This window comes from Diuraphis noxia, unplaced genomic scaffold (genome assembly GCF_037042655.1).
Source record: "Diuraphis noxia isolate RWA-SAM2 unplaced genomic scaffold, SU_Dnox_SAM2 contig0002, whole genome shotgun sequence".
NCBI classification, from domain to species: Eukaryota; Metazoa; Arthropoda; class Insecta; order Hemiptera; family Aphididae; genus Diuraphis; species Diuraphis noxia.
In genome coordinates, this window is record NW_028301712.1 from 9,468,416 (window position 1) to 9,496,207 (window position 27,792).

Here is a 27,792-nt window from a genome sequence, read left to right on the forward strand (position 1 = left end):
TACTCGTAAAAATATAATTCGCGACAAAATCATTTACAAAACGATATTAATTTTACACATACACTAAAAATTATCCCTATTATTTCATTTATTTAAATTTTGAAGGTTTTTCAAATAGAATTCAAATGTCTTGGTACTATTCAGTATCAACTTATACTTTTAATAATTTGTCAAAATTACATAATTATATAATTGCCTTAATTTTACAAAAAAATTTCTTTTTTTTAGTAATGACTTGCTTTAGTGAACTTATTTGGCCCAATTATACCACTAAAAACCTAATAATAAACAAGAATACCGTTTTATATAAATCAACGTTATAAAAAATAATAAAAATAATAATTTAAAAAAACGCGGAACATTTTGGATATCATCCTCTCATTCGAGAATATTCACTTCAATGCAGGTTTGTATAACAACAATAGATAAACACACGCTTTGACAAACATGATAACAGACTCGCAATTATTCAAAGAGTTTCATTAATCATTAGTTTGTTTTCGTTTTAAGTATTTGACTTGGTTAAGTCATTTATTTTTCGTCACATTTTATTGAATATATTTTTTTTACTTCTAAATAAGTTATTAATTTTGATTTAAAACTATTACTTTTGTGTGGCATCCTGACTGATTTCTAAAAACTAAAAGGTATATAGTATTTATGACTATTAAATTATATTTCAAAAAAAAGCATTCTTATTTACTTGTTTTGTGAAGTATATTACTAATATTATCATGACTACTCTACTGGACCGTTTGCAAGAACACCTGGTTAAGAAACGACAAGGGTTGAGTGATGTACATGAAACGTTAAAAAAAATTACTGGTCGTGATACGTTTGATGATCACTTAAACCATGGTAAATTTAACAAACGACCACAAGTAGGTGTAGATCAAAAACCACAATTCAGAGAGATAATAAAGAAAGATGTTAAACGATTACGAGATAATAAGCTTTCCTTTAGAAATGATAGTCAGAATCGTAAAGTTTTTGTTAACCCTACAGAATCATCAAAAATTTTCAAAAATGGAAATAATTCGGGTAGGATATCAGCTAAGGATCGTTTAGGGACAATAGTTACTGATGATCATCAGACACCTATAGCGGAAGAATACGAAAATGATGATGATATGGATGAAGATCCTATGCCCAAAAAAACCCTTCAATCACAAGTTATGTTGTCATCTAAAATTATGAAATCTCGCACTGAGGTATTAGCTGCTCAACAAGGAGATCAAGTGACTAAGGAACGGAATCGACGAATGTTTGGATCGTTATTAGGTACTCTACAAAAGTTTAAGAAAGAAGAAACTCAATTAAAAGATAAAGAAGAGAAAAAAGCAAAAATTGAAAGAAGATTAGATGAAGAAGCACTGAAAGAAAAAGAATCATTAGTTTTAAAGAAGCGAGAGCTATTTATGCTAAGAAAACAGCAACAAAGGGACATAAAAAATATAGAGATTAAAATGGGATTGGTAAGAAATTTTGAAATATTTGAACGCCAAATAAATTGCACAATGAATTTTATTAAAACTGAATTTGATCCTTCGGTGTTTTACTTGCCTAAAATACATAACGAAAAGACTGAAAAAAAATTGAGTAAGACGCGTTCATACTTGAGCAATATCTTGGGCAAGAAGAGGAATATGGTTGAAAGTCAAATTGAGAAGTTGTTACAACCTAATGATGAACAAATGGAGTTTGATGACAGAGTGGAAGATGGCGAAGTAAGAGTAGCTGATGAAGAAGAAGATGCTGATGTAGATGAGTATGAAAGACATCAAGATAATGGAGCTTTTAACTATGATTAAATATAATATTTAATTACAAGTATAATGAACTCAATATTTTGTGTATTTATTGTAAATATTGTTTTAGCACTTTCAACACTGTTTTAAATAATTAATACAAACTTGAGTTGAGCTCATTTATTTGTAGAATAAACTTTTTTTTAAATACTTTTATTTATTTTGGTATTTGAATATTTTACAAAAGATTGGGATGGATTTACATGCCATTTTAGTTTCTTGTGTATAAAATTAATATTATGTAATTTATCATAAGTGTTAGTTAGTCATTCATTGAGTTTGTCTTAATTTGTGTACCTTAATTTAAACCTCATAATTTCTGTATTAAATTAATTCGTTACTTTCTACAATCTACGATCTTTTAACTAAATGTTATTATTTAAGTTAAATTCTTAAAAGTAGATTTAAACGCTTGTTGTTCAAACCAATCTAAGACAAAAACATTTTGATTTTTAAACAATAAACAGAAATTATCTAAATGTTATTAATATGTATTATTTTTATAAAAAAAACAACATATTATATATATATATATACATAGTTAATAATTGTTCTACATATATTAATTATTAATCTTATACTTAGGTAAATAATATTTTTTTTTTTTTTTTGTATTTACTATTTAAGTAATAAACATACATATATTATTGAGACTAAATTACTTGAGTGCACATTGATGGTACAGTTTAGGGTATGCACATTCGCCACCTATTGTCTTAGTTTTATCCATAAAAATAAATTAAATAAGAGAATTGCAAATACCTACTTTCTGCCAACAAATATCATAAATTTAGTTTGGTCATGGTTTTTGAATATTTTTTTTGTTTGTTTCATGATTTGAGAAAAATAATGGTAATATTGCAAAGTTCCTAAATAAATACAATCAATGTAATTGGTTGTTGTTGATCTATACTGAAATATTTGAAAAATATTCTCAATTATAATGGTTCTATACTTTTCTATATAAATTTTAAGCATTATACATTTTTGTAGACATTAAACAATACAATTAATGATGAATTATAAATAAAAATAATGCATATTTGAATATTTCATTAAATTCCCAACCCTATTTATTACTATCTGATGTTAATATGTTGTCAATATGAATTATGAACGCATAAATGTTGAAATTAAGGTTTAGATAGTAGAAACCAGTGATGTAGTCCTAAAAATTTTTATGGGTACACGCCTGAAACATTCTACTAGAAACATAATACATTATCCTCATAACTGAATAGCTAGATTCCATTGTAAAGAATTGTTTGTATTGGGGTACTCAAATAGTAAAATATATGAAATTATTAGGTTGTTTGGTACTTGTTATTTTTCCTTTTCTATTTCATAGGGGGTCCGTCATATTTGTTATAGGAGTTGTATAACCCGCAGTAGTGTACCGGTGTTTACTATAAGATGTTAAGATTAAAGATATAATTGGTTAATGTGATAATATTTTGTTTTATGTTTTTTCGTTTCATAGAATGTCCTGAGCATAGGCACGTGTACAGTGGGAGGGTAGACTGCGGCCTTTGGCTTTTTCTTTTACGAATTTTATAGATATCTGATATCTATACTTGCTATACTAAATTTTTTTTTACATTTGCTTATTAAATTTAATAAATAGATACTTTATAAAATTTAATATTTAACTACAGTTAACTATACTATAGAAGTCGATCGTACAAGATTTAACAAGAATCTTTAGTGTTTAGTAGGTAATTGGTCCAGACCTTTTTAATGTACCACTGTGCCCCCCCCCCCCTTCTGAGAACAAAGTCTGCGCACGCCTATGGTCCTGAGTAGTTATAGGATTAATTTTTTTTTTTTTTTTGTAAAGGGGCTTAATAAATCCCGACAGTTAAATTCATAATAATTTGACGCATACTTACTAAAGTAGTTCGTAAAACACATCATACTTTTCTTTTCGGAGGATTGAACTGACCCCACCTAAATACCTATGCCATTCACGTTATCTAACCACTGTTTTTATTTTGGTTTTACAGAAGTAAGGTTTAAAGAGTTAGGGGCACATTTCCACACGATCATTCAAAATTGGGAGTGTCACACTTCACCCATTATTACATTGTTGCATAATAATTGTGACTCATATTTTTTTTTTTATGATTGGTATTAAACCTGTTTGATTTTTTTTTTTCATTTTAATGTTGATTGCAAAAAATCAACAACATTGAGTGATTGTGTTTGGGTCCCTTTTGAAAATATAAAATAACGTAATAAAAATATCAGTTACACATAGTAGATACGAGATACTATATAGTGTAAATTGGATCTATCATGTTTCGCAGTATTGTAACAGTCAAACTGTTCGACTTAAGTACCAAACACCCATCAAGGTTCTAGTTTCACTCGAATATTCTTAATTAGGTAGGTACACATCTGAAGGCTAGAGCATTGATCATAGAACTTCTGAACTCTGAATTAGCAACTGCCAATAATTAGGTAAATATTCAGAGGGTGATAAGTAATAACTATAATAGCGCAGACACCGGTTTCAGTTTTATTAATTCGTGAAGAAGCCAATGAATTGGGCAGTGACCAAAAAATATATATTTGAGATGATGCGAGGACGCTACACACATATTTGTTGATATAAAGTGCGTAACGTGACAAATTTACGCTTTGCAGATCACGTTTAGCTCCGATACTATAAAAATATTAAAAATTAAGAGGACGTTTCACCCGCATGTGTTGTCTCCGTCTTACAAGTGCGTAACATTGCAAAAACTGTTTTGCGCGGGAAAGAACAGAGAAAGATACAGTTATAACTAAGAAACGAAATTTTCACCACATAAAAAGGTGAATTTTGTCTGTGCAATATCGTTTTTATTTTTTCGATATCACTTATACAACAAAAATTCTTATTGTTTTATAATACATTAATTTTGCGTTTTTTAAGCATGAATAACTTTTTTTGTAGTTCTGATATCGAAAAAATAAAAACGATATTGCACAGACAAAATTCTCCTTTTTATGTGATGAAAATTTCGTTTCTTAGTTATAACTGTATCTTTCTCGGTTCTTTCCCGCGCGTAAAAGTTTTTGTAATGTTACGCACTTGTAAGACGGAGACAACACATGCGGGTGAAACGTCCTCTTAAGAGTAAATTGACCTATCATGAAACTTGATGGTAAGAATATTATCTCCGATTGTGTGTGGGTTTTTACAGTAGTTCAATTTTTTTTACAAGTTATCCGTGTATAAAAGAGCGTTAATTAAACATGCTCGTAACTCACTTAAAAACTGAGTTATCGTAAAAAACTCACAAACACAGATAATGTTCTTGTCATAAATTTACTCTAATTTTTAAACTAACGGAGCTAAAGGTGATCTGCTAATCGTGAATTTGCCATGTTACGCACTTGTAAGACGAAGACAACAATCATGTCCTCTTAAGGTAATATTCAAATATTGTATTATATTTTTTTATTTTGTTACGGGCGTTACGGCGTTGGGCGGGCTCGGGTTGTTATCAATCATATGTTTGTCTGCTTTATTATCATTAAAAAATTAGTAGATGATAAGGGCGTTCTCTGTTTCACTCTCGAGTGCGGAGTCGGAGTGTGAACTGACTGAACAAGTGAACAACGTTGAAGTTACTCAATAATTCTTTCAAAATCGTGTAAATTGTCTGTCAACGAGTTTACTAAATTGTTGTAACGAAATAAATAATCGTCTAATTAAAAATGGCAATGCACTCAGCAGTTAAGGGTAAACTGTTGGCCGTAATCGGAGACGAAGTAAGTATGGTTACGAAAGTAGTAGCTGTCTAATTATACACGAAAACGAACGGGAGACCCGCCCTTTTTGGTCGATGAATATGTATATTTTTTTCGATTTCAAACAATAAGAAATGTCTTAAGCATTAACGTTTTGTTGTTTTCGTTTTAGGACACGTGTGTCGGTTTCTTGTTGGGCGGTGTCGGTGAAATAAACAAACACAGGCACTCGAATTTCATGGTTGTTGATAAAAGTAATATTATTTTTGGAACACAATGAAACCGATTTAATTGTATTTCCCTTGTTGTTATTTAGATACAGCAATAATTGACATTGAAGAATGTTTCAAAGGGTTTGTCAAGCGAGATGATATCGATATAATACTCATCAACCAAAATGTGAGTAATAGTAGTGCTATCATAGACTTATTAACTTTGTTTACAGGTTTATGTTAGTGATGGATTCACATCAGATATGAAATGCATTTTATTTTAATCATTAACAGGTTGCTGAACTGATTCGTCATGTGATTGAAGGTCATACACAACCGATCCCTGCAGTTCTTGAAATTCCTTCCAAGGATCACCCGTATGACGCTAGTAAAGATTCAATTTTGCGTCGCGCCAAGGTGAGTGTTATGTCTAATTTATTGCAATTTTTCTGTATTACACTGGATGTATAAATGTAATTGTTTTGTTTTGTTTTAGGGAATGTTCAATCCTGAGGATGTATGAGAAATCCATTTACCAAATTATTTTATCATTTGTTTTTTATTGTTAGTTTGGTCACTTTATTTTAACATTCCATTTCTAATTATTTATTTTATGTTCATAAATATCCAGAAAAAATGTTTATTAAAAATATAATATTGTTTATTAAGACAAAACAATAATTATTATTAGAGTAGGTGAATTAAAATGCCTTACATAATATGTTTGATCGTATTCTACAATGAAATCATAAAATAAAAATTGTATTATATATGTCGTAGGCGTATAGTCAAATCAGGCATTTTATTAAATGCCTAGGTATATAGTCAAAGAATTTAATGTTTATGCAATTTCACTATCCGCCTAAACATTTAGTTAAATGACTAGCCATTTGACTAAATGCCTATTTTATGCCAGGCAAATAATAAAAAAACATTTTGTATTATTTTAAAAATTTTAATATATTTTCTATCAGTTATTTATTACTATTTTATGTATTAAAAAAGCTGTATATTATTTATTAATATGAAAAACACGTAGATATATGAAATAATATGTTTAATTTTGTGTTAATTATTATTTAGTATTGTTTTAAATATGAAATCATAAATATATTCAGGTAATAAATAACTAGATGTGATAAGACATAAATGATAGTACGAGTAGTGAGTACCTACTATATATTCTTATTAAATAAAAATAAAAGTTCCATTGGTTTTTACCTTGGAAAATTAACGTAGGTACTAGGTTGTATGAGAACCTTCTCTATATTGAGTACTGTGGGACAAATTATAGTCTTAGCAATTATAACGACAAAAATATGGCGTTATGGAAAAAGATACAGAACATGCGATAGAATTGTACAATAATTTAGTTTAGTAGGTCTATTACGTATAAATAAATAACTAATAGGAAATATATTTAAATTTTTAAAATAATACAAAATGTTTTTTTATTATTTGCCTGGCATGAAATAGGCATTTAGTCAAATGCCTAGTATATTTAATTAAATGACTAGGCATTTAACTAAATGTCTAGGCGGATAGTGAAATTGCATAAACATTAAATTCTTTGACTATATGCCTAGGCATTTAATAAAATGCCTGATTTGACTATATGCCTACGACATATATATAATTTTAAAAAAATGAGGCAAACAATTGTAGGTACTATCCTAAAATTGTAAATACCAAATTGTCGAGATGACAAATATATTTTTCCTTAAAATGCTATGTTACCAAGTAAAAAATAATCATTAATAATATAAAAGTCTGCGATAATATGCTAAAGCATTTATTTTATATTAAGTACAATTAATAAAAATGTTAGGGTTTTTGGTATTTATACGTTACTATTGATTAATGTCATTAGTTATTAGTTCATTACCTTTCGGTTTTCATCCAGGTGACATGTACCAGAATAGTATTACTTATAGATATAAGTAAGGTACCAACCCTTTTATAATATATACACAATAGATAAATGTTCAAGTATAATTTAGCACGAGTTTGTTGCTTTTTCGATACTCAAGTGAGCAACTTTTAATTTTACCATTGAAAGTCAATTCTATTTCTAATTTTGAATATAAAATCACAATGTGTTTGTAAATATTTGTATTCAATTACACTGTTATAACTTAAGGCATTGATAAACCAAAAATATTGAAATATTCTGATTATTCTTTTGAACATTATTATTAAATACCTAATGCTTTAATTCATAAATAACAATTTTCAATTTAGTTAATCTCCTACAAACTAGTTACATTTTTAAGGTAGATTGTCAAATGGTGTAAGTATTTTATTGAATTGTTAATGTTGCAATTATCTAATTGTTTAACTATAAATTTTGTCCATAATATTAGCACAGATATTATAATCTGTGATATTAGGCTTGTACTCAATCATATTTGTGTTTTGTTTATAGTTATAGAACTATTAATATTAAAATATAACACACTACATTACTAAATTACATTTCGATAAGTGAAGAATTTAGAAAAGAACATATTTATAACAAGTACTTTGAAAACTAAATATTTATAATACTTATGCAATTATGTGCCCATTTAATTTATAATGTATTTATTCTAAATGCATTGTGATGATACTGCTGAGATTGAAAAGCTTATTTCCTCAAAATTTTAAAACATTCCAGACTTATCAATAACTGTTATAAAGAGTACTTAAAAGATCAATTTATACTTATTAAACACTATTGGCAGATAAATTTGAGTGATACTTAAATACTTTTTTAACTTAATTAAATATTTTCAAAAACACATTAAAGTAAAAAATTGACTTTTATAGATGAATTAAACTATCCTATATGTAGTAATGAAATAAAAAATGTCAAAGACCAAGAGGGAGACCTAGAAAGCGATGGATGGATGGAATAAGGAAGGACTTAGAAACATTGGAAGTGACAAATTGGGAAGATTGAGTCCAGGATCGTGATTATTGGAGAACGATGATGGTGGCGGCCAAAATTCTTAAAGAATTGTAAAGCTAAAAGAGAAGAGAAGATATGTAGTAATCAGTCAAATATAAAATTATCCCATCAAAACAATAAGAATGATTAATATTTTCATTTCCACATCTACTACTAAAATAAAAACTACCTATAGATTTGCGGCAATTTTATATTCTGTGTGATAACCAGAACCGATGTTGATAATGTACATGACCTTAAGCTAAAAATTCAACCATCTTACTATCCTGTAATAAAAAGTATTTAAATATTATTACTTAATTAATAGTTCAACATAATTGTCAATAACAACTACAAAATCAAATAAACTAAAAAAGTACACACTATACAATATATTGTATAATATGAACAATCAACAAGGTTCTGGATAATTTGTCTGGAGCATTGGTAATATTACTATTAGGGACATTAGGGTAATCTAAAATTAAGTTTAATAAAATGTTTATTAATATTAATTATCATGATTCATAATGAACCCTGCTTTAAGAATATCAGATCTACTATTGTAACTATATTATTGTTGAGTTTTAACTGCCAACTACGTCAGACAAATGCTCACTAATACTCAATAGTTTTGTTGCCTGAATTGGGGCAATAAAGGCATTAACATTTCAACAAATGGATTTAATAAGATATTAGGACTTAGTATGTAGTTTTGTTTTAAATTGAAAACCAAAAGCATGCATAAATTTGGACATGTTACTATTAAAATAAATAATAATAGTACTCATTTGTCATTATACTTTATCAGTCAGTACAATGTGTCTGACAGGAAGTGCAAATTTTTGATAATTCTTTAAATATAAAATGATATAATTTAACCTACTTAAAGGCTACATTTAATCTTGTTAAGTTCAAACCACCTACACAATGAATGGCTAACTCATCAGAAACTGCATTGTGGTTTAAGCATTCGTTTATATGCTCTCAAGGCAAAATGGAGTCTTTACATTTGGTGACATTACAGTTGATTATCTTTGCGTGTTCAGCCTGCAGTGGACCTATTCAAGGTGATCAAGAACTAAAACCATGTCCAAAAATCAAACCTTTCAATAAAGTCAACATAGATCAGGTAGTAACAATTTGAACATGAACATCTAAAATTAGGTAATGTAATAATCTATTGCAGTTACTGGGAAAATGGTTTTTGGCTATTATGGTAATTGAATCAGAACATGAAGAGTTTGTCGAGGATGGCGTTTGCATTCATGGTGAACTCTTACGATATAATAAAACCACATTGAGACAAGTATGGAACATTGATAATCCATTATTAATCGGCGATCATAGTGCTGTAATAGAATTGCCAACAATAGAAACCGAAGTAGGAATTTGGTCAATACAAAGTCCACTAGGAGGTGCTTTTAACTATAATATCAACACTTGTTAAAATAATATTCTCTAACTAGATTTAAGTGACCATATCATAATTCAGAATTTTTTGCAGGAGATATAACGGCAACTATTATTGATGCAGATCCTGATACACATTTAATATTGGCCTTCTGTGGTAAAAAAGGATCAGAAATATTACATATGTGGACTGTAGTTGTTACACGTCAAAATGGAATTGCAGCACCAGAAACCTTAAGACTGTCAGCTATTTTGGTCAAACATGGTTATAATCCAATGGCAAGTAAAATTATAAGTTGGAAAAATTGTCCGATTTACACAATGATACCTTAAGTATTAACAGATATTTAATGTGATTTTAACTAATTAATTAATACAGAAATAAACAAAAATACTGAATTATACGATTTTTTTATTTTTTTTTATTTTTTTTTTAAACTGAAAATTGTCAATTGTATTACAATAGCTTATATACGGGAAGGATACAACATCTGAAACAAAAACAAATAAAAAATTGTTAGAAAATGGATACAGTATAATATGAAAGATTTAAAGTTTTTACTCAAAGATAATTGTTATCATTATATTTTGATTATTTATCTACAGTATAAATAGCAGTTTTTGATGAAATGAACTTATGGTTTAAGGTAAAAATTTGAGTTATGATTAGAATGAAAAAAAAAAGATATGCTTACAATCCTGACTCGGTGTCCCATCGCTTTAGCGGGAAGGTTGGTCTTAAACTTTGCTCGTACAGATCCAGTGGCACCATGGGGTCGGGTTACTTTACCCCAGATAGCACGGACCTTAGACTTCTTCTTTGGGCGACCAGGAACTGACACTAATCGCTTAGCCTACAAACACAAATTCAATTAAATTTTATTTAAAATAAATAAATTTAATTTATATGTTAAGAATAAATTTAACATCACAGAAAATTAGGTACAAAGTACATAATAATGAGTATATAATATTCCAATCTTCTCTAAAGAGGTTAGTTGTTTAAGAAAATACAGTTATCAATAAGCTAAAATTAATTCAAATATTTTATAATCCATTATAAATAAATTCCAGATTTTAGTAGTTAATAGAAGGAATTACGATTAATTTAAAATAACGTTTTTTTTTAACAGAGATCTCATGTATTAAATAATACTACTTTTTATGATATATTATTAACAGCATGCAAACTACAAATATAACGTTAAGTTTTAATACATACCCTGTAGACATAAGCTACACGTTTTCCAACGTAAAACCAAGAGTCAGCTTTAGAATCACATCCGTCAACTTTGAGTAGAGCGGTGTTTTCGTGTTGGTTGCGGAGTCCGCGACGGAAACCTGTGAACACTGCCCGGGAGTACAAACGACCGTACGGCCTCTTCTGGCGTCTTTTCTGTTTGACTACTTTCTTCACTTTGTCGGCAGATTCGACGACTTTTTCAGTTTTGACCTTTGCGGCCGATTTACTGGCTTTTTTAGCGGACGCCTCTGGCATCTAAAAAAACGAGATAATACGCGGTTTAGAAATTTCATCCGATTCGATCCTTCGATTTGACGAACGTATTGCGATTAATTACACAACAACAGCCATAACTGGGGATATAGGGCGGTTATTTGAAAACCAAATACAAATTGGAAACGAAAAAACATACCTTTGAAGAGCGTTGAAACGTTGATGAAAAATAATCCGTTCAACAAAAACAGCGAACAGCAATAAATAGAAAAAGGAATTATCTCACGGTAAACAAACGCACTATAACCTGAAAACGACTCGTGTCTCGGTTGGTGGTGGGGGTGCCGAACCGTATGCCACGGCGTCATGGAGGAATGAAACTTAAAGTGATAAGCGCCGCCCGCCCCACATTTAAATATCTGTTTGTTCGGGAAATTTGGGAAAATTTAAAAACTGCTATTTAAATAACTCTCACTCATCTACCCAAGTCAGAGATGATCTTATACAATTTCTTTTTAGATTTTGAACTTGGCTACCGGCTGTGAAATCATATAAGTTTATAATAATATAAAAGTTATATATAAAAAATATAATAAAAAATTTATATAATAATAATAAAAAGTTTATAATAATATAAAAGTTATATATAAAAAATATAATAAAAAAGTTATAATAACCAAATGAAAGCGGTTCTGGCTGGCGGACTGTCTTCGAGAAATCTCCGGAAGGTTTTTCCTCCAGAGGTGGTATCCCCGCCGGTCGAGCGCCCGCACGCACTAATATTGTCGCCTGTCGGTGTTGTATAACAATCTGTGCAAGTGGTAAGTACAAAGTTGTGTTAACACGACAAAATGGTGGAACAGCCCATGTCGTCGGTTCGCCCGTGATAATCATAAATCGTAATCGTCTCTTAGTTCTTATTCTCGTCGACTGCCGTTGGTACACAGTTGAGCCGTTACTCGATACTAAATCGAGAGAAGCGTCTGCTGGGAAAAAAGTCAAAAAAGAACGCAAGTGTCAATCTCCGTCCGCAAACGCGACTGAATATTAAACGCGAGCTGACGGTTTTGGTTCGGTGACATTCGAAAACGATCACTAACTCTTTCTATGCACCCACGTCATTTCCATGAAATCTCCTATGTCCGATTGGTGAGTGAAACAGACTACGACGATATTGTTGTTTTCGTAATTGTGTACCCTCCATTGGTGGTTGTTGAAGTACTATCACGTAACCCGCCCCTCTGGCTACTACTTTACAAGCTTGTGTGAAAAGCCCAACTGTCTCATTATCCGAATTCGTGTCGCTGAAGGAAAATTGGTAGTTTTTCGTTTTACCGACATTTCTTGCTGTTGACACTGTTTGTTTTGCACAAACTAATCACGATTTCTGTACTCATCTTGTGAATAAATGATTTTAGATCATAATATTAAATGTAACTGAATGTGAAATTGACTATTAGCCTTAATAATCAATGGATCTTGCTTAAAAATCAAACCTTTAAGAAGAAATCGCAACTTGTTTTAAATTATTGCTTGTGTTTAGATAATAGATACCTGTTGAGAAGTTTATTAGTTTGATAAAATTTTAGTTCAGGATCCATTACCTAATTAAACTTAAGACTACCCTAGTTAAGTACAATATTTATTGGCTAATAGATTTTAATAATTATTTATTTTAGGGTTAAGAAAAATGACAGTTTTATCGTCAGCAGAGACAGCTGAACAGCCGCCACGCAAGAAGTTGTGTTTATCAGCATCCAGGCAACTACAATCTAAATCCTATGCACTCTCCCAACTTAACCCGATGGCATCACCTCTTGACCAGCCTGGTAACTGAAGTTTACAATTTTTCCAATCGAGTTCTGTTAATTTAAAATTTGCAATATATTGCTATTTTCTACATCAAAATTGTTAGTGATTAAATAATTTATCTCTGTTATTAATAATAACTGTTTTTTAAGTCTATTATTATAGTTTTCATTCGTGAATCTTTAATTTTTCAATATGGAACCAGACTTCGAAAGCCACGTTATGTGGTACTTATTAGGTTACAGTTTTCTTATGTTTACTGTTCCTTTCATTGGATTTTTTTCTATGAAATATTTTCTTGGGCAAGTTTTAAATATCCAAGGATATAGAGTTATAGCTATATCCGTTATTTTTTCTGTTATTATTGTACAATTAATTATTTATAGTTATGTAAAACAAGCTTTTAATGAACCTGTCGATACAGTTGATGATAATATTGATGACCATGAAGATGAAAAAGAGGTTAACATTGAAAAAAAGGATCAATAGTTATACAATTTTTTATCTTAACTTATTATTTTCACCGTTCTTTTATTTTAGTGATAATATGCTAGTTGTAAAATTATTGCACATAGATTTTAAGCATTCCTTATAAACTTCATTATTATAATTTAATTTAACGTACTTTATTAAGTACTTTAACTCTACTTTCCAATATTATTTATTATTATCAATAATTTATAATCGTGTTATCTATCTATGATCAATTTATCTTATAATTTTATGGATTGGCTAGTAAATATTTTAATTTTAAATGAATAAATAAATATATTGTTAACCCCATTTAGTATTTTTTTTTATCTTTATACACATTCTATTAAGAAAAATATTTTATAGAAAAATCCTATAAAAAAATCTTAATATATCTATCTATATTCTATATATATATATATATATATATATAGTACATCGATCTTATAATTAACTTAAATTTATCTAAAATAGTTATTTTATGATAAACATACATTTTATGTAATGTGGCTTAATAAAGATAATTAATACATTACATTTTAATGTAGTTAGTTCTTGGGTTTAGTATATTTGTTATGTATTAATGTATAATAAAATTATGATACATATAGTCATTATTTTATTATCAATACATAACTATTTTATCACTTTAAAAAATAAAAAGGTATGATATAATAAGATATTGGTTTATGATATTTATATTAGAATTCATTGACTTAAATATTTATTGGATTTGATTCATCTCCAATATATAATATAATATAAGTGTTATTAGAGGGAAGAACGGATCACATGAGAATTAACTTGGATCAGGAAATATGTTTTGGATCTTTTATTCAAACAATTTTTATTTACCTTTATTAAGCACAAATTGTTCAACTTTAATATTTGTACCTACATAATTTGTTATTAATTATTCTATTTTTAGTTGATATTTTCCATGTAGGTTTTTATGTATGAAGCCTGTTATTAATTTGGTTGAATTCAAATATTTTAATCTGGGGTTAATTTAAACTGAACATTTTAAAACTTTAATAATTCTTTTCCTGTGTAAGGATTTTAAATATTAACAATTTATTGTTTCTGTTGAGTAATTAATTAGTTCTTTTACATTGATAATACATCCTTAGAATTATGTATATTACTTTATTCTTGAATTTAAATATAGGTTGTCTAACAGACAATTTACAACATTATAATTTTCTTTAAAGTTATCCGGCATATCAAGCAACAGCAACAACTGCAGCAGCAGCAACAGCAGCAGCAAATAAACTGTTCTTGTGACAACGAAAGCAATGGGTCCCCTGGTGTGGCAACTTTATGCAATCTTGGTAACACATGTTTTCTAAACAGTGTTTTATACACATTAAGATTTGCACCTTCATTTTTACATAATCTTCATCACCTTATTACTGAGTTACAAGAGATCACAGGGCGGTCAACAAATGGACTCAAAGTACTTTTACCAAGAAAATATGTTAATTAATATAGAATCTCATGGATTTTGTTTTATTTTATTCATAGGGAAAATGTTCTTCTCTGGGTAGAAGTACAAGCTCAGTCAGTAGCAAAATGTGGAACTTTCAATCATCATTAAATGTTAGTATGAACGATCTAAAAATCATACAAGTTACTGAACGTCTCCATCAAGTATTCGAAGCTTTACATAACTGTGAGCTTAAAGACAGTTCAGATCCATATCAACCTGAAGTATTTTTGCAGTCCTTAAGGTATATAACAGATGATAAATGTTTTTATAATTATCATTTTAAATTTTATTTCAATGTTTTGTAAATAGAGATGTCAATCCAATTTTTGAGGGAAACCAACAACACGATGCCCATGAACTACTTGTCTGCTTGTTAGATAATATTAGAGAGGGATGTAAATTAGTCATGCAGCACTCTGCCCAAGTTAATTGTTTTGTTGCACCTGCTCCAGTCGTTCAACCTGTTGCCCCTAATAAATTGAAAAAATTTTCTGGACAAGTGCGAAAATCTTTGAAAATTGCATCCAGTAGTAAAACACGACCAGTCAATGGCATTCTCCCACCTAGTGTTAATATTTCTAGTGATAAGGTGGTTTTACCTGAAAATGACAATTTTGCTGGTACATAATTTGTTATTTAATCATCTAAAAAAAAGTTTTAAAGAGTTAGATTATATTTTTTTTTTTCAGATGACAAACATATATATGTAGTAAATGGTACTACAAATGCTGTCCAATCTGATGAAAATGATAGCATTCCTAGTGGCAGCAGTAGTAGTAGTAGTAGTACATCAATGTTTGATGATTTTCAAGGTGTATCCCTTCTCCGCACCACTTGTTTAGAATGTGAATTTGTTACAGAACGGAAAGAGAGTTTTTGTGACATCTGTGTTCCTATAAATGGTTTAACCAATGGAGATATATCACCAGAAAATGAATTCAACCCTTATGGTTTGTTGTTTATTTTTGTATTTACTTAATTATTTTCATTTTCTTTAGCATATTGGGTATATTTGTTTTAGATTATGACAACGTAAACAAATTGTATCATTCTGCAATAGTGACAGAAGAATATTTACAAGACACTGACAAATATTGGTGCGAACAGTGTTGTCGATATAATGAAGCCAAGCGAAGTGTTGGATATGAAAGTTTACCTCGATTACTGACATTACATTTAAAACGATTTTGTACTAACTATAGGTATAAATTCACATTTACTCAAAAATTAGTCGCTTACCAAGTATATAAATAACAATTATTAAATAAATTTTTAGAGCTGTCGTGTCAAAAGTGAATGAACACATGCCAACACCTTTGACATTAGAATGTTTTTGTGAAGAGTGTTTATCTCTCAATTCACAACAACAAACTCGAGCGCATAGTTACCAGCTGTATGCCATAATAATGCATTTGGGTGCTACAATTGCGTCTGGGCATTACGTCGCGTATGTTAAGGCTCAGGATAACCTTGATGAGTATATCAACTGTCCTCGTGATCGACGCAAGACTGGAAGTCTTTCTGTCACACCCAATGGTACTTTGCCAGCAAATTATAAAAAATCATCAATATCAAATGGTCTTTTCCGATTTCTAAAAATATCTTCAAAAACATCATCTTCTGGTGCTCCTAATAGTCAATCAAGTGATTCAATTGATTCAGGAAAAGTTTCTTCAATTGGGAGGTGGTGCCGTAGTCTAGAATGTTGTGGAGTAAGAATATTAGATAATTCAGAAGGTGGAGATAGTGTGTGGTTAGAGTGTGATGATGAAACAGTAAGAACAATGTCAGTTGCACAATTAACACAAATATTAGAATCTAAATCATCCAAGAACTCTGCATTAACTCCATATTTATTATTTTATGTTAAAGTGAATCACAGCGAATAACTCATTATTTACATTCATATGAATAACCCATGGTAGTTTTAAATTGGTGACAAATAATGAATCAGAACTTTTAAGTGTTGGCACCCTTACCAAAGACTAATATTTAAGTACACAAAACCACTACAACTTTTAATGTTTTAAAGTTAATTATACAAGAAAATTAAATTGTTTATGTTATTAAAATTTAACAATTATCTATTATAATCAATTTCCACCATTATATAAAATATAACATTACTTAATTTAAATTTAAATTTAAATAATATACGATTATCATAGATATTAAACAATACCTTTCAACTAAAAGCAATAATTTATAAATTTTGTATTAAATTTTATTTTTAAAGACATATTGTCAACTTCGATGAATGTATTATTATATTTTAATCAGCATTACACTTATCTCTGTTGATCAAATTGATGGTATACTGATTATTATAATTACTGAAGCAATAAAAAGTATTTTAAAACTTGGAATACAGTTGACAACTAAAATTAAAAATAACTTTAAAAAATGTTAGATATATTATTGTTATTATTAAATATTTAATATATTTTGACAATTATTAGAGAATAGTAGAAACAATCATTATCCAATGAGAGTGTAAATCATTCAAATTATATGTGTGCCAAATGATAAAATACTTTTTGTTCTTTTAAGGTTAAATAACGGCTGTGGTTAATTTTGATGTGAATAAATTAGATATTTTGTATTCAAATCATGTTGATTAAGAAAAGTTATAAGGTTTCACAAACAATTAATTTTATGAACTGAACTTGTTAGAACTGTCTCTTAGTTTTAAATGATATAATATTCATGGTATAATAAAGACTTTATTATAAAGTCATTTAGCCAGCTATGTAAATGTGTGATATTCCACAGTAAATTGTTGTACTATAAGTTATGATAGAATTATAGATAAATGTTTTATTATTAATAATAATCACTTATAAACTAATATAATTTTTAAACTTTATATTTTGAAAGTTAAAATGAAATTGGCGCTTATCACGATAATAAATCATGGCTGTAACAAACTGGTTGGATATTAAAATTGTTATTATAGATTTCAATTACTATATCTTCCATACGAATCATACAATTTTCAAAAGTATGAGTTATTGTGTTGCATTATTTAAAAATAATTTAATTTTTATTGATTCAATCATTTATAAGACTAAAAACTTGATAAACATTGGATTATGTTGGGTCAAACGTTTATTTTTGGTACATTTAATTGTATTTTAGTGGTAGGTTTTTTTTAAGTATTTAATTATTGATGTGAAGCCTTATGATTAATTATTTGCTTTTTATAAATGTGATATGTTTGTTATTATAGACTGTTAGATTCCAATTAAGAATTAGTAATTCCTCACAAGATTAAATTTAAATCAAGTTCTTATATTGCACAACTCTTATAATTTAAGAAATAACTGTATTATATTATATAATATTTAAAGACCATTTTGAATACAAAATAACTAAGTTGTCAAAACTGTTGGTTAATTATAGAGGTCAAAGTTATAAACAATTTTTTTATTGAAAATTTACTATTTTGTTTCTGTTTAAACATCTACTAATATATATGCTTATCATTTTACTCTCGAGATAGATATATAATGTTAAGTTAAAATACTTGATATTTCTAAATAAAACATAAAATTATATTTAACAATGTAAATATAAAATATGTCATGTGAAATTGCAAAATTTAATGTCATAGTGCCCTGATAAATGTGTCCTCAATGTTATAATTGGTATTTATATATTTTTTGTTTTGAACAACAATCATATAACAGAACTCATCATTTTTTGTGTCTTCCTTAAATATAATTGGCTCAAGTATTTTTTGTTTTCTAATCTCAAATATTATTTCTGTGTACCTATATCTATGCTTGTGTTATAAAATGTATTTAATTTAATTTGGATATAATTGATTATGTACCTATATTTATTTTTATTGTCGTACATTGTTATGGCTTAAAATTGTGATTAAAACAAAATTATTTCTGTTTACCTATGTGCAGTGTTGTGTTTTTATTTATTTATTTGTTGTACTTATATTAAATATACATTGTGTCAAAAAGAAATCGCTGAAGACTAAATCTTTTGAAAATAAAACATATTTTCAGATGTAGTAACAACATCTGTAGCCTGTGCCGACTTAATGCCTGACCAATAAATAAATACTAGTATCACGTAATGTTTAATATTATTTCTCACTCTTATAATTTTTCTATTGTTAAAAATATTTATTTAGGTACCTGTACTATTCTTAATTTTTTTTTCTCTCCTTACTTAATGTATCAATTATTGTGCTACTCACATAATATAATGTGTTTAGTTTTTAATTAATTAGTTATTACTATCTATTTCTAACACAAGCTGAAAGCTTAAAAGAGATAGATAATCACGTAATCTAACTCTATGTGTTTTGTATTCTATGTAATTTTTGAAAGTTAAAAAAAAAAAAAAAAAACACTGCACGTATGGTCAGTGTTAGACACATGTTATTGTTCTATACAAATCAATATTGCTATGTCGATATGTTAAATTTATAAATACGTTACAAGGTATATTACAAAATAATACATAAAGAGTAAAAAAAAAAAATCGTGCGCATAATCAAAACGATTTTACCAATCTAATGTGCCTTCTAAAAATTCAAACGGAACGTTGTCTTCAATCACGGCGTCGATATGCTTTTTTTGCAGAGTCTTCTTGTTGGTGGCCACCATCGCTTTGTGACAGTGTTGCGCCAAAATCCCGACAAAATGCTCCTGCAGATCAAAAAAACGAGCAACGTGAATTTACACGGTTTTGGGTGTTTGTTGAGCAGCTCTTACCGTCGCCTTTGTGACCAGGAACACTGCTTCTCCGGCCACTATATTGACGTCGGGGTCCATTTTCATGATGAGCTTTACGCGGCCGGGCGGCAATCCCTTGTGGACATCTTTCGTCTTGGCGGCCGGGGAACCGTCTTTCGGCGATCCAGTCGAGTGGCCGGGGTCGGCACCCGCCGGTGGATCGTCGGCCGCGAGGTCGTCTTCGTCGGTGTGATACTCGACAGTGTCAACAAGTGGTTCGTCGACGACACCGTCGGTCGGCAGTTCGACGGCGTTTTCTTCGGCAGGTGCGGCAGTGCGGTCTTCATCGTGTATTTCCTCTAAAATATCGGCCAAGACGTCGTCCTTGTTTTCGGCAAAATTCAGCTTCACCTCCATCGGTTCGCTGTCGAACAAGTTCGGCGAGTCGTTATCCATTGTTCTCGTTCACCGCGGAAATTGAGTGTCACGAAAATGTTTTTATCGACGCGAAAAGCGAGACGACCAATAACCCGATGAAATAAAAATAATGGAAGTATCACATAATAATAGTCACGGCAATGTCCATTGTCCACTTCATAGCGGGTGTCGACTGTGAGTTAAAATTTAAAATTTCCAAGATTTCGTATCGTCGTCTCGTTATTCCAGTTTCCAGATAGGTAGTTTAGAATGTTTAGATAGCTTTATTAATTTATTTTATCGTGTTCGAAGATAACACATTTTTAGCGGGTAAATTCATAACCTCAAAAATATCCATCGGACGAAAAAACTACGTGCACAAAGAGTTGTCGGACGAAAAACAGCGCGGCGATTTTTTTTTTATTAATCCGGTTTCTTCATAGTCAATTTATCTACCGTCACTCACAATTGGGAAATCGCATTACAATATTTGGCTATAATATGTGTGTAAAAATGTTTATAAGTATAATCATCGGTCGTGATATTATGTTAAGATGCTCGACTTGGTAAGTGTTTTGTAACTTGTAACATACTAACATCTAGGTATTAAATCAACTCTACAATAATTTGTAAAGTTCTTTTATTACAATAGGACAAGTCGTCGTCAGGATGTCAAGTGCGAGATGCCCAGGAACCTACAACTTACAACTAAAAAACAATAAAGGTATGGAGATCATGATTAATTTAACCACTAGTTCAACTAACTATTCGACTTTTTACAATTAAAAAAAAAAAATATGAACTGTTCCCAGGCAACTTTTTTTTTTTGGAATATTTTCGTGAAACATATATATATATATATATATATATATATGAAAACAGTGGTAATATTAGAATTTCGAGGTAGTACTTAGTTTCGATGTTATGGCTTAATGAAGTTAATTGTTTAGCGATTTATACGCATTCACGCATCATTATGGTTTACCTTGCCTATAACAAATATTGATGTTTTTTTTTTAACTTATGTACTTCAACAAGTAAAGGAATATGGTGGATTTTTATGAATTTGCACAATACTCTATTTCATTCAACTCCCTTATAATTGTCTTTATACTGTGATAAACTGATAAGGAATAATAACTATTTTTGCAATTATTTTTTTGTTTTACTGACCTCTCATAACAGTCATAACCTATTATACCAGTTACAGTGTGAAAAGTATATCAACTGATGACTAAATAGACAATTTTTTGGAGTGCTTCAATGTATAAAAATCGAGTTATTAACATTAATTTTTAAAATATTTAGCGTTTAGTTAAGGGAATAGACTAATAGAGTAACACGGATTCCCGAAAAATGTTTTGGTCTATATTATCTATTCGTCAAAACTTTGAATAACTACTTACTTTTAAGTCGTAACTAATTAACTATCCGTACAAAATTTAATTTTTATAGATCAAAATAAGTGCTTCAAATAATATTTTGCTTTAGAATATAAAACAAAAATGTATGCATTTAAAAGAGTAAAAATCGTAAAAAAATGATAATGATAAAAAATATTTTTTTTTTTTTAAAACCTCATATTATGTACATAACATTAATATATTCTAATTTTATATTCAAGTTATGGTTGTAGCTTAGAGTGTGGGTAGTGTGATTGGTAAACGATTTAGACTCATACGTTTTAACTTTTAAGTTGTAAAAAATACTATTGTCAATGTGTACGACAACACATCAGTGGCAGTGTGGTCTATTTATAATATAATAGTTGAACTTATTCTTGTTTTTTAATTTTTGATTATAGTCTATATAATCTATAGTCCATTGAGTATTTGATTATATTATACAATGCATGATTTTACAATTTTTGGTAAATTACTATGCCCGTCAGCATTTCGTTGTGGTTACGATTTTTTAGGATCACATGTATGTAGGGCGAGGATTTCTCACCAAAAAGTAAAATCTCAGATGGTCATCCATCCGGGAACTAGCGAAGCCGGCCGATGCTAGACCTCAGAACACGTTAATGACTGATGCCAACCATCGAGCCATAGGTACCATACCATATAATATAATATTATTTTGTATATTTCGATTAATTGATGGCGCACGGCGCTTTGGGTAGGCAATTTGGAGTCATTGTTTTAATTTCAATATGAAAACCATCTCTTTATTTAAATCCATTAAGATATAAATAATAAAAATATTTTTAGAATAGATAATAGATAAATAATTTCATTATGAATAATTTGATGATAGTAATTAATTCCATATTAGTCAATTAATGGTACATGTGCCATTTACTTAATAAATTATTTGCATGCTTTTCAATTTTTGATTAAATAATAATATGCCTAAAAAAATATACTGTCTGACTGAGTAATTTCTAGTGAAATATTTCATCTAAATATTGTTATTGCTACAAAAACATGAGCTCAATCTAATTACAGTATTTAAATTAATATTAAATAGCTAGAAATAATAATTAACTCAACTGATTTAAAAACCGGCTGTAAATAATATTAACAACTAATAAGTTAGCTAAAAATTTAATTATACATAGGCTGTATTTATTTATATGAAGTATAATTAATTTAAATAAATTAGGTACCTAACTTTCACAGTTCAATTATATTCCTTAACGCTATGGCAATTAAAAAAAGATACATAATATTATACGTAGACACGTTGAATACTTCAGCAACCATCGTTTTGGTCCGTAGCCAAGGGGAGGCGTTGCCATCTGAACTTATTCATTGCAATTCTAACAAATATTAAATGCATGCATGTAGTGGTATGTTACGGTTAAGTAGGAATACATTTAATCTGCATCCCTAAATTTTGGTTTGCCCCACCAGAAGAATTGGTCAGGCTAGGTTTTTTCCACCTTGTATATTACTATATATCCATACATAGGTTATTATATTGTATATTATATTATTATGTATACATTTTTTTTGCAAGAAGTTTTGGTTTAATATTTTGGAAATTCCAAATTCACTGTAGTAATTATTACGAGTACCATTCCCAAATTTTTTTTTTAAATATAAGAAAATACCACAAGCATCGTACTTTTACATCAATATATTATTTTTATTTTATGATAATAAATCATGTAGCTATGTTAATAACTGTATCTATGTATAGTTTAATATCTTAAACAGATATTTGAGAGTAAATTCCATTCTCAATACATAATAATTGATACGTTGTAACCACCGCGCCCCTTTCTGAGTACAATATAATATTATGTAATATATAAATACCTAATATTTATACCTATGTTATGTATTCACGTTCCTATACAGAAGTATAGCTCGGACTTTGATTATACTTAAAAAGTAGATTTGATACAATTTTCGATGATTGTGAGAAACTATAACTATAAACAAATTTATTTAAATTTAATTATTTTATACTTGAGATATTTACTATATAATTATATAGTACCTACGCTTTTTACTTTTTTGTGAGAATTTTATGTGTTGCGTTTGCACTGATTATGTATTATTTATGTATTGAGAGAATGTTTTTCTACTATTAAAATACTGGTAACCTGCAGATATGAGTTCCTAAATTAAAAAGAAAACATAAAAATAGGTAGGTACCTGAGAAATTTTAAGAAACTACACTTCTAGTTCTAGTGGATGTTTTGACGTTTTGAAATTGTATAAGTTTAATCTTTAACATTTAGAGCTCGATATTTAGGTTTGATATCAGACAGATGTACCTAAATCACTTTACTCACTTTTAGAAAAGCACTCCAGACTTAGCATAGAAATACATTTTACTATAATGTAAAACGGCGTTTTATGGGGTGCTAAGAATAAATTAAATATCAATAATATATTTTAAACTCCACAATCAATATAATTACGTATGATTGCAAATACGATGTCTTATGTTTCAAATTACTGTCTCCACTCAGACTTAAAAATCTAAACACATTCAGAAGTATTATCATCTACACGTATAATAATATACGTTTATAATTGCATTAACTCCTTCAGTCTAACAATATACAAATCAATTAAACCCACTAATACCCTAGAGTCTAGACAATTCTCAAGAAAAAATAAAGATAAACTGTTGTAAAGATTTATTAAAATTAAAAATAATAAATTATTTATAATCACACATTTTGCTTATTGTAAATACCTAAAGTTCAATAAATTTAATTTAAAAAAAAATATATATTTTCCTGTGTTAAAAAAAAAAAATACATATTAAGTCGTATATCTACTTAAAATGATTTTGTTTTTAGATATTATTATTGCAATTATGTTAATACTATTCTTAACAAAAAATAAAAAAAAAGAACAGAAAAACACCATTAGGAAATTTTTTATTTATTGGTTATTACCACGGGTTGATAATAAAGTTTACCGTGGTCCGTGGTTATTAATTATTAGTTATTACTATATCTAAAGATCGTATTTGCTAAAAGAAGACATGCATACTTAAATACTATCAAAATATATTTGGTAAAATACACACCTATACCTCTATATCTATATGTTAATATTATGTAGATACACATCACATTTTTGTGATAACTTTATATTTTATTTATATTATTGTACGTTAAATACTTATATGTTCCTAGCCTAATTGATTATAACTATAAAATATGTTATGTATTATGTGTCATAAGACACGAAAAAATAAGTTATAAAAGAAAATTATTTACAACATTGAATAAAAATTTGTTTAACTAGATTTTACCAAGTTTAATTCTACTTATTTCTAGTTAAATCTTAAATGTATTGTCATTTTTGCCCTAGATATACATTTTAATATTAAAATAATCAAAATAACTGCTCTATTAAAATAATTATTAACATATTTTTATTCTTATTACATTAATTATTAAGATTATCGTACCATAATATTTGGATTAGTAGGTACTTTAATAATTTATTGATTCCATTTATTTTTATTTTCATATACAATAACAAAAGTAAGACGTAACTAATGTTGTAATAAAATAATAGGTAATTATGGTGAGATTGAATTACCAGATAATGAAAAATAAAATGTTGTATTGATAATATTACGGATAATATTACATAATGATTATATCTATTTATTAAATATTATTTTAAAAAAATGAAATATTTTAAAGAAAAATGAACCATCCACAGTTTGTAAACAACATGAATATCTATACTAAGTTCAATTAATTCGTATAATAATATGATTTATGAAATTGTAATTGGATGTGTTTGTACTGAGAATAACGATGTATAGATATAACATGGGCTTTGTGTTTGAGAAATTTGCAAAAAACACTCACGATAAAAATGTCACGTTTCCTAACCTAACCTAACCTAACCTTTGCGTGGACATACCAATATAATATATATTATATACAAAACATAATATTATCTGCGTTAAATTTTGCAATACATTTTGATCGATGACTATGCGACTCTTTTACACGGGAATCCGTCTACTATGAGCTATATCGATCGTGTATTAATCGTGTCACGTCTCGCGATGTACATAATAATAATCATAGATTTAATAACTAATATTGGTTATTATGTCTATGACAAATGATTATAATATAATGGATTATAATATTTGCGGAGTCAAATAATGAAATGTAATAAATATATTAATATTTGGTAAAACTACCTGCAATGTGTTGAACTCTGGGGAACAAAACGCGATCGAATAATACTCGCTCCGCGTTATAATTTTACCCGCCAAATATGAATAACGTGTACGGCGCGATATCATAATAATAATATACACTCATTATTATACAATATCTCCGGCTCGTATACATTATTATAATAATATGGAACTTAATATATAATAATATCATCATACCGCTGCAACGCGTTAATTTTACGATTACACAGCACGAAACCTTTTTCGCGATTCCGTTCACCGTTGACGACGACACGATGGGTGGGTGGGTTGGTGTAATAATCATATTATGCAGTACCTATAAAGTATTGTAGTGCCTGCAGTACGTCTTGTAAGCAAATAGTATTTATTTTGTATTGCGCACGTGTTCACATAACATATATGTATAGTCGTCCCATGTTATGTAAATCAGAGGAAAAAAAACGAGAGAAATAATTAGTCGTGGCTAGCAATAATAATTGCGTTTATCTATCTATTGTGATGGTCATTTTCTTAAATTAATTACAGACCGACGACGCTCGAACCGTCCTCCCTTATTTTATGCTTTATATCGTTCTCCGTAATAATTATATTATTGTAATACGCTGCTATCATAATAATAATAATTAGCAGAACATCGTTGGCCCGTTGATGCGTGTACGTTATAATTGCCACCATACGACTTTAAATTTCAGCGCGACAGTCCGCAAATTGTTTATTGCCTCGCGCCGCCGCCAAGTCGAGTCCGTTTTCACCTCGAGGCGCGCCTGCCCTATTACAAACGCATACGATGTAATAATATTAGTATTATGATTTACGTATTAAATACCCGTACGTCACTGTATGTCCAGCATAGGTCTGTAAACTTCCATCGTAAAACGCCCCGTGGTTTCACGTTCACGTTACTCGACAGCGAATCTAGGTATAATTTATATATATATATATATAGGTATTAGGCAAGTAGATATGTAATATCTACGATGTGGCGATGTGTTGATACGATAAATGTATTCGATCGTATACTTTGTGATGCATTAGGAACACTTAACACAATATTATTATTATGTTATTCTAATGATTTGGACAAATATATAGCACGATATAGCCGTATAGGATAGCAGCTGCCGTGTAGACGTGTAGAGTATTTTAATGATATTATTACTACTATTTTATTATAATTTTTTTTACTTACCAAAGATTCGAAAAATATTGCACTCGTGCAGTGCGAATTATATATTATATATTTATATGTATCTATTCCGACCGTCTACTCGTATATAGTCTGTATCAAGTCGTTCGCAGTATAATGTATATCAATTATTAATACGGTCGAAAAGTATTTCTAAGGTCATTTAAATTATGTTGTGTAAATAGCTGTATATATTAAACGTACCTATATCTATTTAAAAAAACATAATATATATTTTATTAGGTCATATATCATCTCAATATGGTCAACTAAAAATAATTCCACCATTCATAACACGTTTTCAGAAATGATTTAAAGTATCTTAACGGAATTTAATAGTATTGTACAGTAGTGCGTGTACTGTATTAGAAAAATCCTTAATACATTTTAACATTAGTTTTTAATTTAAATTACGTAATAAACACAATCGCCCGTGATAATTGTGGTTAACAAAATAAAGTGGAATTAATTATATTTAATTAAAATAACATTATCTTCGTATGATTAATTTCATTATGGTAACGAGA

The 27,792-nt window shown here is 28.9% G+C and overlaps 6 protein-coding genes across 7 annotated transcripts; 4 read left to right on the forward strand and 2 right to left on the reverse strand.

The window, feature by feature from the left end:
* The first annotated feature begins 492 nt into the window (after positions 1 to 492).
* On the forward strand, positions 493 to 2,560 carry Pnn (desmosome associated protein-like protein pinnin). Its single transcript, XM_015516055.2, has one exon. It carries the CDS (start codon positions 735 to 737, stop codon positions 1,809 to 1,811), a length of 1,077 nt encoding a protein of 358 aa, XP_015371541.1. The 5' UTR covers positions 493 to 734; the 3' UTR covers positions 1,812 to 2,560.
* A 2,796-nt stretch (positions 2,561 to 5,356) lies between these two features.
* Positions 5,357 to 7,539, forward strand: Vha14-1 (V-type proton ATPase subunit Vha14-1). Its single transcript, XM_015516056.2, has 5 exons — positions 5,357 to 5,567; positions 5,719 to 5,800; positions 5,863 to 5,945; positions 6,053 to 6,175; positions 6,255 to 7,539. The coding sequence occupies exons 1-5, from the start codon at positions 5,514 to 5,516 to the stop codon at positions 6,279 to 6,281; spliced, it is 369 nt and encodes a 122-aa protein (XP_015371542.1). The 5' UTR covers positions 5,357 to 5,513; the 3' UTR covers positions 6,282 to 7,539.
* A 153-nt stretch (positions 7,540 to 7,692) lies between these two features.
* Positions 7,693 to 10,502, forward strand: LOC107167147 (uncharacterized). Of its 2 annotated transcripts, none has more exons than XM_089221682.1 (3): positions 7,693 to 9,819; positions 9,877 to 10,105; positions 10,183 to 10,502. In XM_089221682.1, the coding sequence occupies exons 1-3, from the start codon at positions 9,622 to 9,624 to the stop codon at positions 10,431 to 10,433; spliced, it is 678 nt and encodes a 225-aa protein (XP_089077808.1). In that variant the 5' UTR covers positions 7,693 to 9,621; the 3' UTR covers positions 10,434 to 10,502. The 2 variants fall into 2 exon arrangements, with proteins under 2 accessions (XP_089077808.1, XP_015371545.1); XM_015516059.2 differs by having other exon boundaries at positions 8,244 to 9,819; positions 10,195 to 10,502.
* On the reverse strand, positions 10,493 to 11,903 carry RpL35A (ribosomal protein L35A). Its single transcript, XM_015516060.2, has 4 exons — positions 11,756 to 11,903; positions 11,323 to 11,598; positions 10,796 to 10,954; positions 10,493 to 10,591 (listed from the first exon to the last, which is right to left on the reverse strand). Exons 2-4 carry the CDS (start codon positions 11,596 to 11,598, stop codon positions 10,568 to 10,570), a joined length of 459 nt encoding a protein of 152 aa, XP_015371546.1. The 5' UTR covers positions 11,756 to 11,903; the 3' UTR covers positions 10,493 to 10,567.
* A 446-nt stretch (positions 11,904 to 12,349) lies between these two features.
* Positions 12,350 to 19,413, forward strand: Usp1 (ubiquitin specific protease 1). The gene is made up of 8 exons (XM_015516058.2): positions 12,350 to 12,705; positions 13,236 to 13,385; positions 15,048 to 15,292; positions 15,361 to 15,566; positions 15,635 to 15,945; positions 16,015 to 16,275; positions 16,347 to 16,527; positions 16,602 to 19,413. The coding sequence occupies exons 2-8, from the start codon at positions 13,247 to 13,249 to the stop codon at positions 17,212 to 17,214; spliced, it is 1,956 nt and encodes a 651-aa protein (XP_015371544.2). The 5' UTR covers positions 12,350 to 12,705; positions 13,236 to 13,246; the 3' UTR covers positions 17,215 to 19,413.
* A 351-nt stretch (positions 19,414 to 19,764) lies between these two features.
* Positions 19,765 to 20,719, reverse strand: PolE4 (DNA polymerase epsilon subunit 4). Its single transcript, XM_015522586.2, has 2 exons — positions 20,062 to 20,719; positions 19,765 to 19,995 (listed from the first exon to the last, which is right to left on the reverse strand). Exons 1-2 carry the CDS (start codon positions 20,476 to 20,478, stop codon positions 19,852 to 19,854), a joined length of 561 nt encoding a protein of 186 aa, XP_015378072.2. The 5' UTR covers positions 20,479 to 20,719; the 3' UTR covers positions 19,765 to 19,851.
* Positions 20,720 to 27,792: the final 7,073 nt, after the last annotated feature.